At 44.8% G+C, this 13,102-nt stretch overlaps 1 protein-coding gene across 1 annotated transcript; it reads left to right on the top strand.

Annotated features, from left to right (window-relative positions):
* The first annotated feature begins 5,848 nt into the window (after positions 1–5,848).
* LOC146173751 (TNF receptor-associated factor 3-like) lies at positions 5,849–10,735 on the top strand. The gene is made up of 2 exons (XM_084583596.1): positions 5,849–6,347; positions 9,343–10,735. Exons 1-2 carry the CDS (start codon positions 5,877–5,879, stop codon positions 10,468–10,470), a joined length of 1,599 nt encoding a protein of 532 aa, XP_084439722.1. The 5' UTR covers positions 5,849–5,876; the 3' UTR covers positions 10,471–10,735.
* Positions 10,736–13,102: the final 2,367 nt, after the last annotated feature.

A 13,102-nucleotide genomic window follows, 5' to 3' on the forward strand; every position in this document is an offset into this window, starting at 1 on the left:
CTCCAGCACCGTGACGCCTACTACCCTCCTGGCTCCCTCGTACTCCTCTGGCTCCCTGCTGGACGTGTAGGCATGTGCGAGAAACTTCTGTCCCGCTACGTGGGCCCTTACCAGGTCTTGCGGCAACTTACCGACGTGAGGTATGAGATTATCCCTGTGAACCGCCACTCTCCTGTAAACGATCATCCAGAAGTCGTGCATGTCGCCCGTCTCAAATCTTATATCTCGCGCTCACCTGTGTAGTCTACGCACCGGGACTGTGCTTCTTCCGCGGGGGGTGTATTGTTACGGTACGCAGTGAAAGAGACGATGACGAAGTGCTGGGCTAGTGGAGAAAGACGACGCTGCAGCTACGTCTGGTTCTCCTGTGAGTGTGTCCCTGACGGTGAACTGTTGCGGCTACGACGTACCATCGCCTCCTAACATTTCGACGTGCCTCGTAACAATATATATGGTGGGATTCACCCCTACTCCTCGTGTCAAAGACAAGAGCGCAGCTACTTTAGGATTTCTTCTAGACATATCTTAAACAGAGAATGAAATGAATCGGTAAGCATCATTTACTAAAGGCTTATATTTTCAAGCCTTTATATTTGGCACTTGATACGATGGGTGGAACGCATGTTTAATAGCAATCATTAGTGTATGCCACTTCACCTCCTATTGCCTACACCTTAATTATCTCCGATTACATAGTGCGTCCGATAGCTACGCTTGTGGCTGGATAATAAAAAAAAGACTATCTTTGTCGCTTGATTGACTGAATGGAGCACATAACTAACAGAAATGAAGCGGTCACGCCACTTCACGTAAAATCGCGTTTCTCCTGAATGCCTGTCGACTAGATGATTAGCCCTTTGGCGTGCGGTTGGAGAAGTAATGCAAAAAAAGAATGTATACAACCAAGAACACCTCGACGAAACCGTGTTTCCCCAATGTAGCAGCTATAAGCGAAAAGAATTCTATATATTATTAAGCAAAACACAAATGTTGTTTTTTCTTTGGATTCACCTACGCATATTATAGTGCTCAAGACTGATGGCGCAAGATCAAGGGCGCGGCCGGGTTATTACCTACGTGGCGGGGTTTTGCCAGAAATGCGCTCCATTCGAGCTGCGCTTCTATTCTTTGAGAAGCCGCGGCATCTCTTCCGTAGCATGAAAGCCACTCCCGGTGCACATACCTAGCCATCGCCAAACCCAAAAAACTGTAATCATAGTGCGTCACAGCGTTGCTGAGATACAATTCTTATGTTAACCGGCCGTCAGAGAACACTTTTGTCTTCGGGGGAGGCTTTTAAGGAAACTAAAAGAAGCTGTACCACTAGTACTTCATTGCAAACACAACGAGTGGATATTTTTAAAGTGATCTACAACTTTGGGATTCCACTTCCCACCTAAAGCCGTAAAAAAACAAAAGTAACCAATTTGTGTTTGCTATGTTGTAACCTTTACAGACTAAACAAAACATTTCATACTAGTTACGAGCTCTAAGCAAACCTAAATTAGATTCACTCGGCTAGGGTAGTGCGTCTTTTTTATTATTTAGTGACTCTCAGCTGGGGTACCTCGTATATGTGAACCTGAAGCAAAGAGCTAAACGTCTAATCAACAGTTTAACACAGAGCACCTCGCGTAAAAATCATATGACGAAGTACTATCGCGCTCAGTATGAGCTGCACCCTAACCGAGCGCATGGCCGGGCACGCTGCCAGGGGCCGTATTACAGACGGCTCACACTCACAATCACACTCACACTCACAATCTTCCTATTGGCCAGCGGCAAAACGGTGGGAGTGGCCGTCCTTTACATCATCGACGCCTGCTGTTTACGTCATGAACACACTTGAAGTGGTGACGTCGACTACGGGCCAATTGTGAGCGGGGGATGTGAGCGACGCGAGCCGCTCACAACTCGTTTGTTAGCGCGCTCACAAAGGAAAAATGGCGGCGGTCTATGCGGCGGCCGGCGTTCTCGTGAGGCGGTAGCGGCGGCGCCCCGACGCGATCATCGGCAAAGGACGGTGTACGAAGACGGTTTGACGTGCCGGGCGAGATGTTTTGACGCATGTTGCTACTCGAGAAGGATATAGGACAGTGACTGTGCGACGCGACGAACTGAGATAGGTGTGTGCGGCCGAGTGCGCTGTCTGTGTGGCGGCAGATAATGTGTGCACTGCGCTTTTTCCGAGCTCCTAGTGGCTTCCAAACCGCTACTGGCAACGAGGCGAACATCGGCCTCGCGCAGCCGACACTTCGAAAGCGTTTGCGGCATGCAGCAAGGCGGCGGCGAAGAAAGGCTTCCTTCGTCACGGCGGCATACCGGGCGTCGTCGGGTTTGTCGACGGCCCATCGGGCGTCTACGAGTAGCCTTGTCATGTCCCTGTTTTCAGATATGAGATGCCGACATGATTTGGGCCATGAACCTCCCTACGTGGTATCTTGGCATGATGCTTTCTTCTGGCGGCCTTCTCGGCTGCACACAGGCATGACACAGGCCGAGGAAGGCCTTCTGCGAGGCGTCGAATTCACGACAGTGAGCCGTGCTGCTCTTTGCAAGATAAGTTACGGTAGGCTCCACATGCCTCACATGTATTGCCGTTCTTGGGCTTTTATAAAAGCTGAAACGTAAGACACGTCGTACATTTTTGAAATGCCTACGTAAGAAACGAATATGGGAATGCGTGTGTTTGATGCCTGTATTGAGTAGGAATGGGGCACCATTTATACCGATATGAAGTGCAAGGCTGTCCTTACAGCAGTGTTGCTGAAACTTTCAATCATTCATTGTCTGCACTCCCGTGAATGTCATCGTCAGCAAGACCTGGCAATGAGCTACTTGATGCGACTCTTCCATTGTGTCAGCAAGGCTGTTAAAGTTTATGAGGCTGTTGAGGTCGACAACGACGAAGAATGTGCTTAACAGCGTGCCATTTTCGGTTATGCTGGTGAAAGGGGCACCTGTTGGAGACATGGCTGCCAGTGTCATGGCATCCCGGTCCGGACTCTCCATAACGGCTATAGAACAAGGCATACACCTCCACAAGGTTAATGGTGGATAACTGCGTAGGCGTGCTGAAGAGCCGCTTCCAGTGCTTGCAAAAATACTAGACGCTCCTCTACCAGCCAGAGCGTGTAACATGTGCCGTGTTGCATAACTTCTTTGGATGTCTTCCTGCCTGCAGACGAGGAGGGTGCTGCTGGCTTGGACAAGAAAGGGTCACATCTGTGTACCGGCTACTTGGAAGTGGGATCACTATTGCCATGCACACCTCTAGGGAAAAGCCATACAGAATCATGTTAGCCTGTTCCACAGAACCTGCCACCAGAGCTGGCTGGCACAGCTGCCCATGGTACGGCAACAGCTGCGGCGTCAATGCCAGCACAACAATCGGCTATGATATACCACACGTAGCTGACCAACTCATCGCAGGCAGCCAAGTGCAGCGCCTTCTCGTTTCATGTCTGTGCCAGAAATCTTTGTGATAATGATGAATCTTCTCGAACCTCATCTGTCAAGTCAAATTTGTCTTCGACCCCCCCCCCATTCACTGTTGCTTGCAACCGTGCATGTTGGTGTTTGTGTGTGTGCCTGTGTTTGAGTACATAATTAAAGTGTTTCACAACGAGGCAGCAATTGTGAAGCCTATCGGAATGGGAAAGTCTCACAGAAGTTTTTTAGAAGCACGTGTATCAACTGTGCCCCTTTATTTTCCTGCAGCGTTTCACACACTTGAATATGCAGCAGCGAAACCAACTGCCTGCAATAGCACAGGCAGTTATTTGCACGTGCTGCACGATTGTGCTACACAGAGAAGACATACACGAATAATTTTTTAGAGCCTGTAAGCTGGCACTGTACTCATCGCAGGTCTGACACACTTCAGAAACAAGAAATGAAAGTATTGTGCATAAAACTGCGACTCAGAGGCATGACACAAAATAATAGTTGCTTAATGATTACAGGCTTGCATAGTAGTTGTCATAGGTTTGGCGCATTTCAGAAGCAGGAAACAAAGTATGGCTCTTAACAGTGCAGAAACATGACAAGTAGTGCTATGTACAATGTTTGCATAAGGTAGTCTCCATTAGTGAACCTTCCAGGACTACAGGCCTGCATATACTGTTAGGACGCATAGAAAGCATTTGCTTAATGCTAAACAGTGTAAAGCTGCCAAATTGAATGCATAATATTGCGAGTTTTAGTGCACACAGTGATTGTAGCGTACGCAGAAAAACATCACATATGCATCAAGCAAATGGTGTGTGGGCAGAAGGTATCGCTCAAAAACAAAGCAACTCAGTCATGAGAATAAAGAAAAAAAATACAGAGCACACTACAACGAAAGCTACATCGAAAGCCCTGTCACGGTGGCACTGCAGTGAATGAAGGCTTCGGGTTCAGTCACGGCAGGGGTGGAAGCATTCCCATGATCATGTTCTTTCCTAAACTATCCAGCTACATACAAACAGATGATAATGCAAGGACAGAGCTTCATTTTGGCCTACACTACATGCTTCACAGTCGTCTTGCATTTCCTAAAGAGAAACAAATAGAACCACGGAGCCTGCATGTTGCACTTTAAGCACTTTTCTCATCGATACTAGTAGGCGCCGACCGAAAACACCTTCGCAAGTTGTCTTTGTACATTTCCGTGTCAAGCGCTCCATGAAATTTTATCGCTGCAGGCCCTGGACTTCGACTGCATTTTATTAGATTTTCAGCATGCTCACGACACTTGCACGGTACTTCGATTACCGACGACACTAAAAAAAGCAGCACCTTCTCGGGGAATCAGCTGTTTGCTTGCAGGCCGCCATGTGCACGCCATGACGCCGCCGGCGCACCCTCGCGGCAACAAAAGTTACCTAATAGCAAGTATAACTACACAACTAAGAACGCTTCAACTTGAGCTCAATGTTAATCAATACTAAAAATAGTATCTTGCCAAAATAAACCTTTGTTTGTTTTATTTATTGCGTATTAGTTGCGTCGTGTTAGAAAAAGTTAGGAGACGGTCCCTGCTCAGTTTTGTGCCACACTGTGGCATAACGTTTGCCGAGGATTCGGGACTTTTAGGGCGGAGCCACGCTAAAAGTCGCTGGTAATTGGACGATTTCGCATACTCGTCACGATTGACGTCTCAAGGCTGCGTCACAGCTTCGTAATTTTGACGTCACGCTCACAAACTTGTGCGCGGAGTCCGTAATTCGGCCCCAGGTAGTGCAGTAGCGCTGGTTGTGCGCGTTTTAGAGTTATATGGAGAGGGTGTAGCTGTTCCAGCAAACCCACTGGTACCCACCAGTCCCGTTTATCTGAAGGACACGACATTTGTTTCTTACTCATTTTGTTCTCGCTGAAGCAGAAACTGCAATATCATGCAGCATGTCCGGCACCGAAGAGACATGGCGTGCTTAACTTGATATGATTTTAGCACTGATTGAGCGAGTTAGCGCGCAGCGCAATATCAGAAGCAGTAAAGATGTGATCCATGCAACGTTTTCAACATCGTCAGCATCTACAAGCTGCCACTTTGACGCATATAGGTCTGCGTGCTTTCGCACAGCCCTTCCCGTTCTGTAACATGCTAAGGCGCAAAGTGGCATATCAGATAACACCGATTGTGGGGACCGAGATGGGCCCGATCCCAAAGTTTGGGCATCGACCGGCGGCTACAGTTATCATTTTTGAAACTGATATCAAAACAAGACTCAACGAGCGTGATTGTGAAAGGAAGCAAGTGGAGGTGATGTGAGCTTGCTGAAACTGCTACAGCTTCTCCGAATAGCTCGAAAACAAGGCACAATCGGCACCACTGTACGACCATGCCGAGCGCTCTGCCATACGCTCGCGCGGTGTAGGTTACATAGGTTTGTATGCGGCGACACCAGCAACTTCATTGTTCCCGGACCACAAGCGCAGCGTTCACGATAAGAATGTGGACAGACTGCCCCGTCAGTGTAGATACAGCTGAAAAACAAAGAACGATAAGAGGCAACTGCTCTCAGGCTGTGCAAATCAGTTGGAGCCGAGAGCATAGCGACAAACGGACGTTGAGCAGAATGCCATCTGGAAGGCTTCAGTATACGCTCGCCGGGTTCTCACCAGAGCTTGATTGGAGACCTCTGCGCTTCATCAAACCGATTCCTCAGTACAAAGTGTGCAGTGCCTGCGGTATAGTACGCAGAAAGGCCGCATTACTTCCATGCGTTCACACATTGTGCGAACAATGCTACAAACAGATTGGACAGGATGGAACTCTCTCCTGTCCACTCGACAGCCAGGAGTTCCACGAAGAGGACATAGAATGGAAGGAGTCCCCTGCCGAGGAACTTCTCAGCAGAGAGGTAAGCAGGTTGTTAGAAATAGATTTCGCTACTGTACAAGTTAAAGCAGCGGAGAGCATTAAGGAGAATTGGACACTAGCTTAAATTTCTATTAATACAGCTTGACAAATTTGAAGCCTACAGAAAGCATTGAAGTTGAATTTATACCGCCTCGCTTCTGCGATTGTCGATGCTATCAAGTGTTAGTTCAAGTGGCGCCAGGTAAAGCGGTCGGAAGTTATTAGGAATCACTTTGTGAAATACATGAAAGTGAGTCTAGATTTATGGGTTCGCGCCTACCTCCAATTTAAGTCGTCTTATAGCCCATTCTTTTCTTGTATAGTTAGAGTAATCACAGGGATTCCGTTACACGTTTTAGAAATATTCCTCAAAGCAGCTACAAGGCAAACTTGTCATATGGCGAGAACGAAAATGGCACGTAATAGATAGCTATTGGATGAAAGGCTTTAATGGAGGTAGCTGCATAACTGGCACACCACTAGCGGTATTAGCTACAAGCGGCCAATAGTTGTTGTTCCATTTCTCCAAAGGAAATCATGTTTTTCAAATTGTAACTTAAAAGGCCTGTTGGTTTTGTCAGTTCTAGCCCTAACGGCCATACGGTCGCTTTCTGTCATAGGTAAAAACTCAACAATTAAAATTTATATATTTATACCAAAGTGAACAAACATTGTCGAGTAAAAAAAAATAAGCTTTCTTTTCTGCTCATAGGTCACTTTTAGAAAGTCACTACCGAGCATTCTGTTTTCCCAGAGTTTTCAAAGTATTTAATGGAATGGTTGATAAATAGAAGCCGCTTTCTATATTTGATCGACTGAAAACTTTATTGCACTGATATAGGAGGTTCCCCTACTCCCCGAATCATGTACGCAGACTCAAATAGGGGGCTGGGAATCTGCGACTAGAAGCGCGCAAGAACACACTGATTCTTCGCGGCCTCAACCGTCAGACTGGCAGCTTCCTATAAACACTTTGACGCATGTTGTTTTGGCGTTATCGGTGATATACTTCCATATTTATAGTTGCGAATCGTGAGCATTTGGTGAACACACAGCCCACTTGCGAGATTAAAAATTGTAACATTTAACAGCAATTTGACACAATACAAGAACGTCACCAGGTATACTGTAATTGGTTGGGAGGTGAATGTTCGCTTGTAAGATGAATGCTACTCCGCAGCCTCACGTTTCTCAGAGCATCCGAACTATACATCATCTCGCTGGTTCGACCGTGCCAATGAGGTGCGCCATATGAACTGGATATATCGCTGTTTGTAGCGATCACCTGTTGGCCGCTTCTTAAGGCGAGAGTCTCTCTTTTCTCATGCATAGCGTGTGCAGCAATTTTAACCAGAAAACACGCTTCGCACTGGCAGTTTCAAAAGAAATCTGTCTCCACCAGGAATCAAACCGCTATCCCTTCAATGCAAGCCGATCGCTCAAACCACTAATCCACGCAAGGCTCGTGAGAAATAGACGCAATTTTCCTTGTCTAGCATAACAGTGCTAGCAACAATACCAATGCCGATGCAGTTTGTGATAATGATAATGTTGATAGCAGCAATGCCAATGGACGATGTCGTTAGGTGATAACCTTAACCAAAGTGACCATAACAGTGCATTAGTTCACCATGATAAATATGATAGTTGTCATAATGATGATTAATATGATAGCAATGATGACTATGACGATGCAGTTAAAACAGTCGTGTAAAACGACTTTCGCCATTTTCTTTCTGAAGCAGACTTAAGGGCAGTCCTGCAGTTTTTAAAATGCTTTGTTCAAGCTGAGTAATGCAGCCGATGTTGTATAAGGACGCAGAAGCGCTACGAAATAGGAAGTGTAATTTTTCACTCTTCCAGTGCTGCTCTGCTGAGGGCAATACTACCCTCTTTTTCATGGTCTTTAACGTGCGCTGAATCTTCTTCCAAAATCTGCACTTCAGAGCAAAATCGTTTATACACACAGCACTACTGTCCTCTACTCTCAATTTGTTCGTGATTTCTGATATCATTATGCTTTCCTCCTCAGCTTCTGCGTCGACTTTTCCATTACTGCTCTGCTTGAAATATGGCATGTCTGCCTAACCATTATTGGTTAGTTAAGTATACATTGCACCTACAAATATCACAAGAGGCCTTGCTGAAATAGCTGAGTAATTGTAGCGGTATCACTTATAAATGCGTGTGTTGAAACACATTTTAACATATGCTTCAAATCGATGTGTTTTGTTTATTTTCGAGTTTTAGAGTGGCTTCGTTCGCCGCATGGACAAAAATGTAGCACGAAAACGCAATATTATTTTTATTATGTATCATTGCATGCATTATTGGATTTGAAAGCTATGCCATGCAATCAGAAACAAAGTGGTGAGTAAATGTTCACTGTCATTGGCAAGTGTTGTAACTAGAGATTATAACAGTGCTACATCGCTGGCTGCAGCCGTTCAGAGCGAAATCATTTATATAAAACAATATTGGCGGATGTAGACCCACAAATGGTCATGTGTTATCGACGCATTTCACAAGAATATATACTAGTGTTACAGTTATTGAGACGGAAAAAGTCGGCGAATGCCTTTTAAGTCAATTAGGTTTCAAATATTTAAAAAAATATTTTTTTAAAGCACGCGACAAACTGTGCTATGCAAAGCGCGTCATGTAAGGTAGCATAAACACTCTGCAGATTTTTCAAGGGGCACTCTGTTTCAGGGAAAGTGGTCGTTTTAGGCTTGAATATTTTGACTGAGAGTAATATTTAAAGAACCATGCATAAGAAGCGGTGTGACAAGTCGATTTTTATATTAACAGGGTGCAGTCATGTTCATTATTGTGAACTGTTGTTTTGGGGAAAAAGTGAAAGCATGCACTTGTAATGTTCTCCAAAATTATTTCATGCAACATACCGTTCTTAAGTACTTTTATCAGAAAATAGAGTTTAGAATAATTAAAACTGTTTACGACTGAATATGCAGTTCGCTGCCTTTCTCGTCCAGGTCCGGTGTTGGAACGAAGAAGCTGGTTGCGGAGCACTCATGTCTGCTTCCGGGCTTATCAGGCATATACTGAATGATTGTGAGCATCACTGCACCAGCTGCCAACGATGCTCCGCGACTGTTCTTTGCAGCGATGTCTGCGCCCACCTGATATCGGACTGCAAGAACCTAGCGCTCGCAGATGCTCCAAAGGGTCCCCAATATCCACGGGACACCGCAACCTCCACGACGTTCGAGTCCGTGTTTCATGAGCGGGTGGCTGAAATGAGAACCGGCTTACGGCAGGTTCTGAACGAGAGCAAGGCACAGAGCCAGGCTCTAAGTGAGGTGTGCCACAGCATGAACACGCTAAGGGAGGCCTTAGGAGAGAAAATTGCTGAATCAGAAGAAAAAAACAGCGAATGGTTCCGACGAAATGCAACCGACATGCGCGTCGCTATCGCAGAGGAAGTCAAAGAATGTTTGATTGCGCCAACTTGCATGTTGAACGAAATCTCTGAAAGCTTGAGCTCCGCGAGGGACACACTGAAGCAGGATATAGATAACGTGAAGAGGGATAATTGCAGCAAAATTAAAGATAATGCGGTGAAGCTCGAAGCGGTGAGTAAAGACGTTAGAGACAGCATCGAAAAGACATCCCGCCATTTTGAAGCAGTGCTAGCGAACATTTCTATGAAAACATCATGTTCATATTTCATCCTTGAGGAACTGAACGCTAAGAAAGGCATCGTGATGGAAAACGGCAAGATAGAGCATAACTGTCAGCCCACATACCTTTTAGGGTATCGCATGGCGCCCGGCGTATGCCTCAGGAAAAAAGGCGACTCTGTGTCCTTTCACATTGGGATTAGCCTGTATAAAGGTGCAATAGATGATGTACTTGCATGGCCCTTCCCTCATACCCTGAAGATTAGTGTGATACACCCTGTGACAGGCGAAGAAAAGGCAGATAAGTACAAGCCTGAGAAAAAAGATGCGCTATATTTCTCAAGACCTGCAGGTCAGAAGAACTCATCTGGAAGCGTCAATCCTCACACTTTAGTGCTGAGCGATCTAGAACGTCAAGGCTATGCGGAAGATAACCGGATACTGCTCAAATATGAAGTTCTTCGAAATGTTCATTTCTAAGAGAAAGAGATAGCTCTCACTTAAGGATATTCGCGCACAGAGAAAAAGATTGGAGCTGGTATTTGTGTGAGGATGAGATGAGATATTTTCTCAGTGAACACTGAAAATGGTTCTATACTTCCATCACCATGTATTTTTGTGGCTGCTATGTATCTAGGTATCAAAAAAGAAGATTATTAACTGCAGTGTGTGATAAATACCCTGAGGTGTTTCAATCTCTGTAACTTACAACATGTTTCGCTTGAATACATTACGTGTGTTCGAAAACTGCTTTGTTGGACTATTTTATAAGTATTATTCGAGTGGGGTCGCATTAGCGACCTCTCCATTACTACTAGCGGATGGGTGATAGTTTGTTCGATAGTAATGAAGTGAAATCTAAGGTAAAACAGCAACTAAACTGCGTCATAGGTTGAACTCTTACATAAAATGCTACAAAGTACAAAGATTTGCCATTTAGTTTGGAAAATGTTGCCTGTAGTGCTCCTTGTTATGACTCAAACTTTATTAATTGCTTCCTCACAAAGTTTTTAGGAGAAAGTAAAGTTCGTGTGCCTCTAATTAAATAGAAGATATAGATTAAATATGGGTTCCGCCTTTGCGATCGCATGAATGTCCTTGGACCATACAGGTTTGGTTTGTTGGGTTCACTTTCTCCTAAGCGACTCAGGCTATGAGAGACGCTGTAGTGGATGACTCCGGAAATTTCGACCGCCTGGTGTTATTTTGATGTTCACTTACATCGCACAGCTCACGGCGCCTTACTTTTGCCGCCATCGAAAAGCAGCTGTCGAGGCCGGGATTTTATCCCGCATCCTTGGGCACAGTAGTCGAGTGCCCTAACCACTGCGCCACCCCGCAGGAGCACGGACCATATAATTAATTATTGCATAGCAACTGGACATACTGAAGCGCTCGCTGTACCATTCATCTCGCGCAAATGACTTTCAAAGAATAACCATGATAATTTAGAATCATCTAGAATGCTGCATGCTGAGAATACGAGTATATGTACCTTCATGAGGAGTATATATAAATATACTGTTGCGCTTAACAAATTCTGCAAGCATTTTGACATCGGTTGCTCAATAGCTTTCTATGTGTTTTGATGTAACTTGTCATAATCCAGCCTTCAAAATCTACTTCTTGTGTAATTATTTGTTGATATAGAGACGTGACGTTAACATCAGACACTATACGTTCAAAGAGAGAAACCACAGGTTTGTTACGCGCATTATTGATGGCGAGGGGGAAAATCAGTTCATCATAATGTTTCGCAAGCATTGGGCTTGAAAAATGGAGGATTGCCTTTAGATCAATGTTTAGACAAAATCGTTATCTTTGAAGATGCGAACCAATTCATTGTTATCTCCAGTACATGCACACCAGTTAGCTGTTGCCCAAGGAGAAAGGAGAAGACGTTTACGAGCGTATGATACACGCAAAAAATTATTATATGCGAGTGAGTTTGAGTATTTACTGGTTCCCTATATTATCTGCGAAGAATATGCTTATCAGCTGACCAACACGCTCATCTCCTGCATCTGCACAGCCATAAAAGGTTGCTAGAGTTATTATTAATCATCGCTCATTTCTCCATGCTTACAGGTTCTAAACCCTCAATGTGTAAAAATCACACATGTGACAGCCGTAGCACAGCGAAGCATGTACGCATTCTATCTTATATATCAAATCAAATCAAAATTTTTTATTTCAGTGAATCTCCTGCTTAGACAGGGACTAAAGGCTAATATTGCCTGACAAGGCCCCTACCCCCGATTAGTACGTACAGCATTCCTCTTTTAAAATATACTGTGCACTATGTACGACGAATGCGATATTCATTCGATATATAGCACAAAGATGTTGCAATGCTGCAAGTAAAATAAAATAAAATAATACTTAGATCATGCGTACGTATTGTTGAAATACAAATTATGTTCCCGGATAAAGTTAGTAGATATCTTTAGAGGCGTTTTAGTATTTAGAGAACTCTAGCGGAGCGCTTCTCAGTGTCTGAGAAATACAATAGAAAATAAAATACTAGTAAAAGAAATGGGAACACTTTAGAGCAGACCACATAATACCTGCGGTTGATATAAGAAAACTTTTATACATTCTATTGAGTTTACGCCGACTATATGTCCACTTTGTTATACATTCATTTTTGTTCAGACCTAGTAGGACAATGGCAGTTTGCCATAATTAGTACTGGTTTTCGGAAGACCCCTTGACTGGCGCCGGAAGCCGTACTGATGATTAACCTCGTTGCCGAAATCTGCGTATCTGATTGCGGCTATCTTATTATAAGGTTTATATTACCTTAGCAAAACATTGTAGAAAATATTTATCGTTCCCTCCTAGAAAAAATGGTTGGTTGGTTGGTTTGTGATGTTTAACACCCCAAAGCGACTCGGGCTATGAGAGACGCTGTGTTGGAGGACTCCGGAAATTTCGATCCCCTAGGGTTCTTTAACGTGCACTGATATCGCACAGCACACGGGCACCTTGCTTTTAGCCTCCATGGAAAAGCGGCCGCTGAGGCCCGGATTCGGTCCCGCGTCCTTGGGAACAGTAGTCGAGCGCGCCGTAACCACTGCGCCACCCCGGCAGGGCAAATAAAGAATGATTT

Source organism: Amblyomma maculatum, chromosome 11 (genome assembly GCF_055883805.1).
Source record: "Amblyomma maculatum isolate TAMU_Amacu chromosome 11, ASM5588380v1, whole genome shotgun sequence".
NCBI lineage: Eukaryota > Metazoa > Arthropoda > Arachnida > Ixodida > Ixodidae > Amblyomma > Amblyomma maculatum.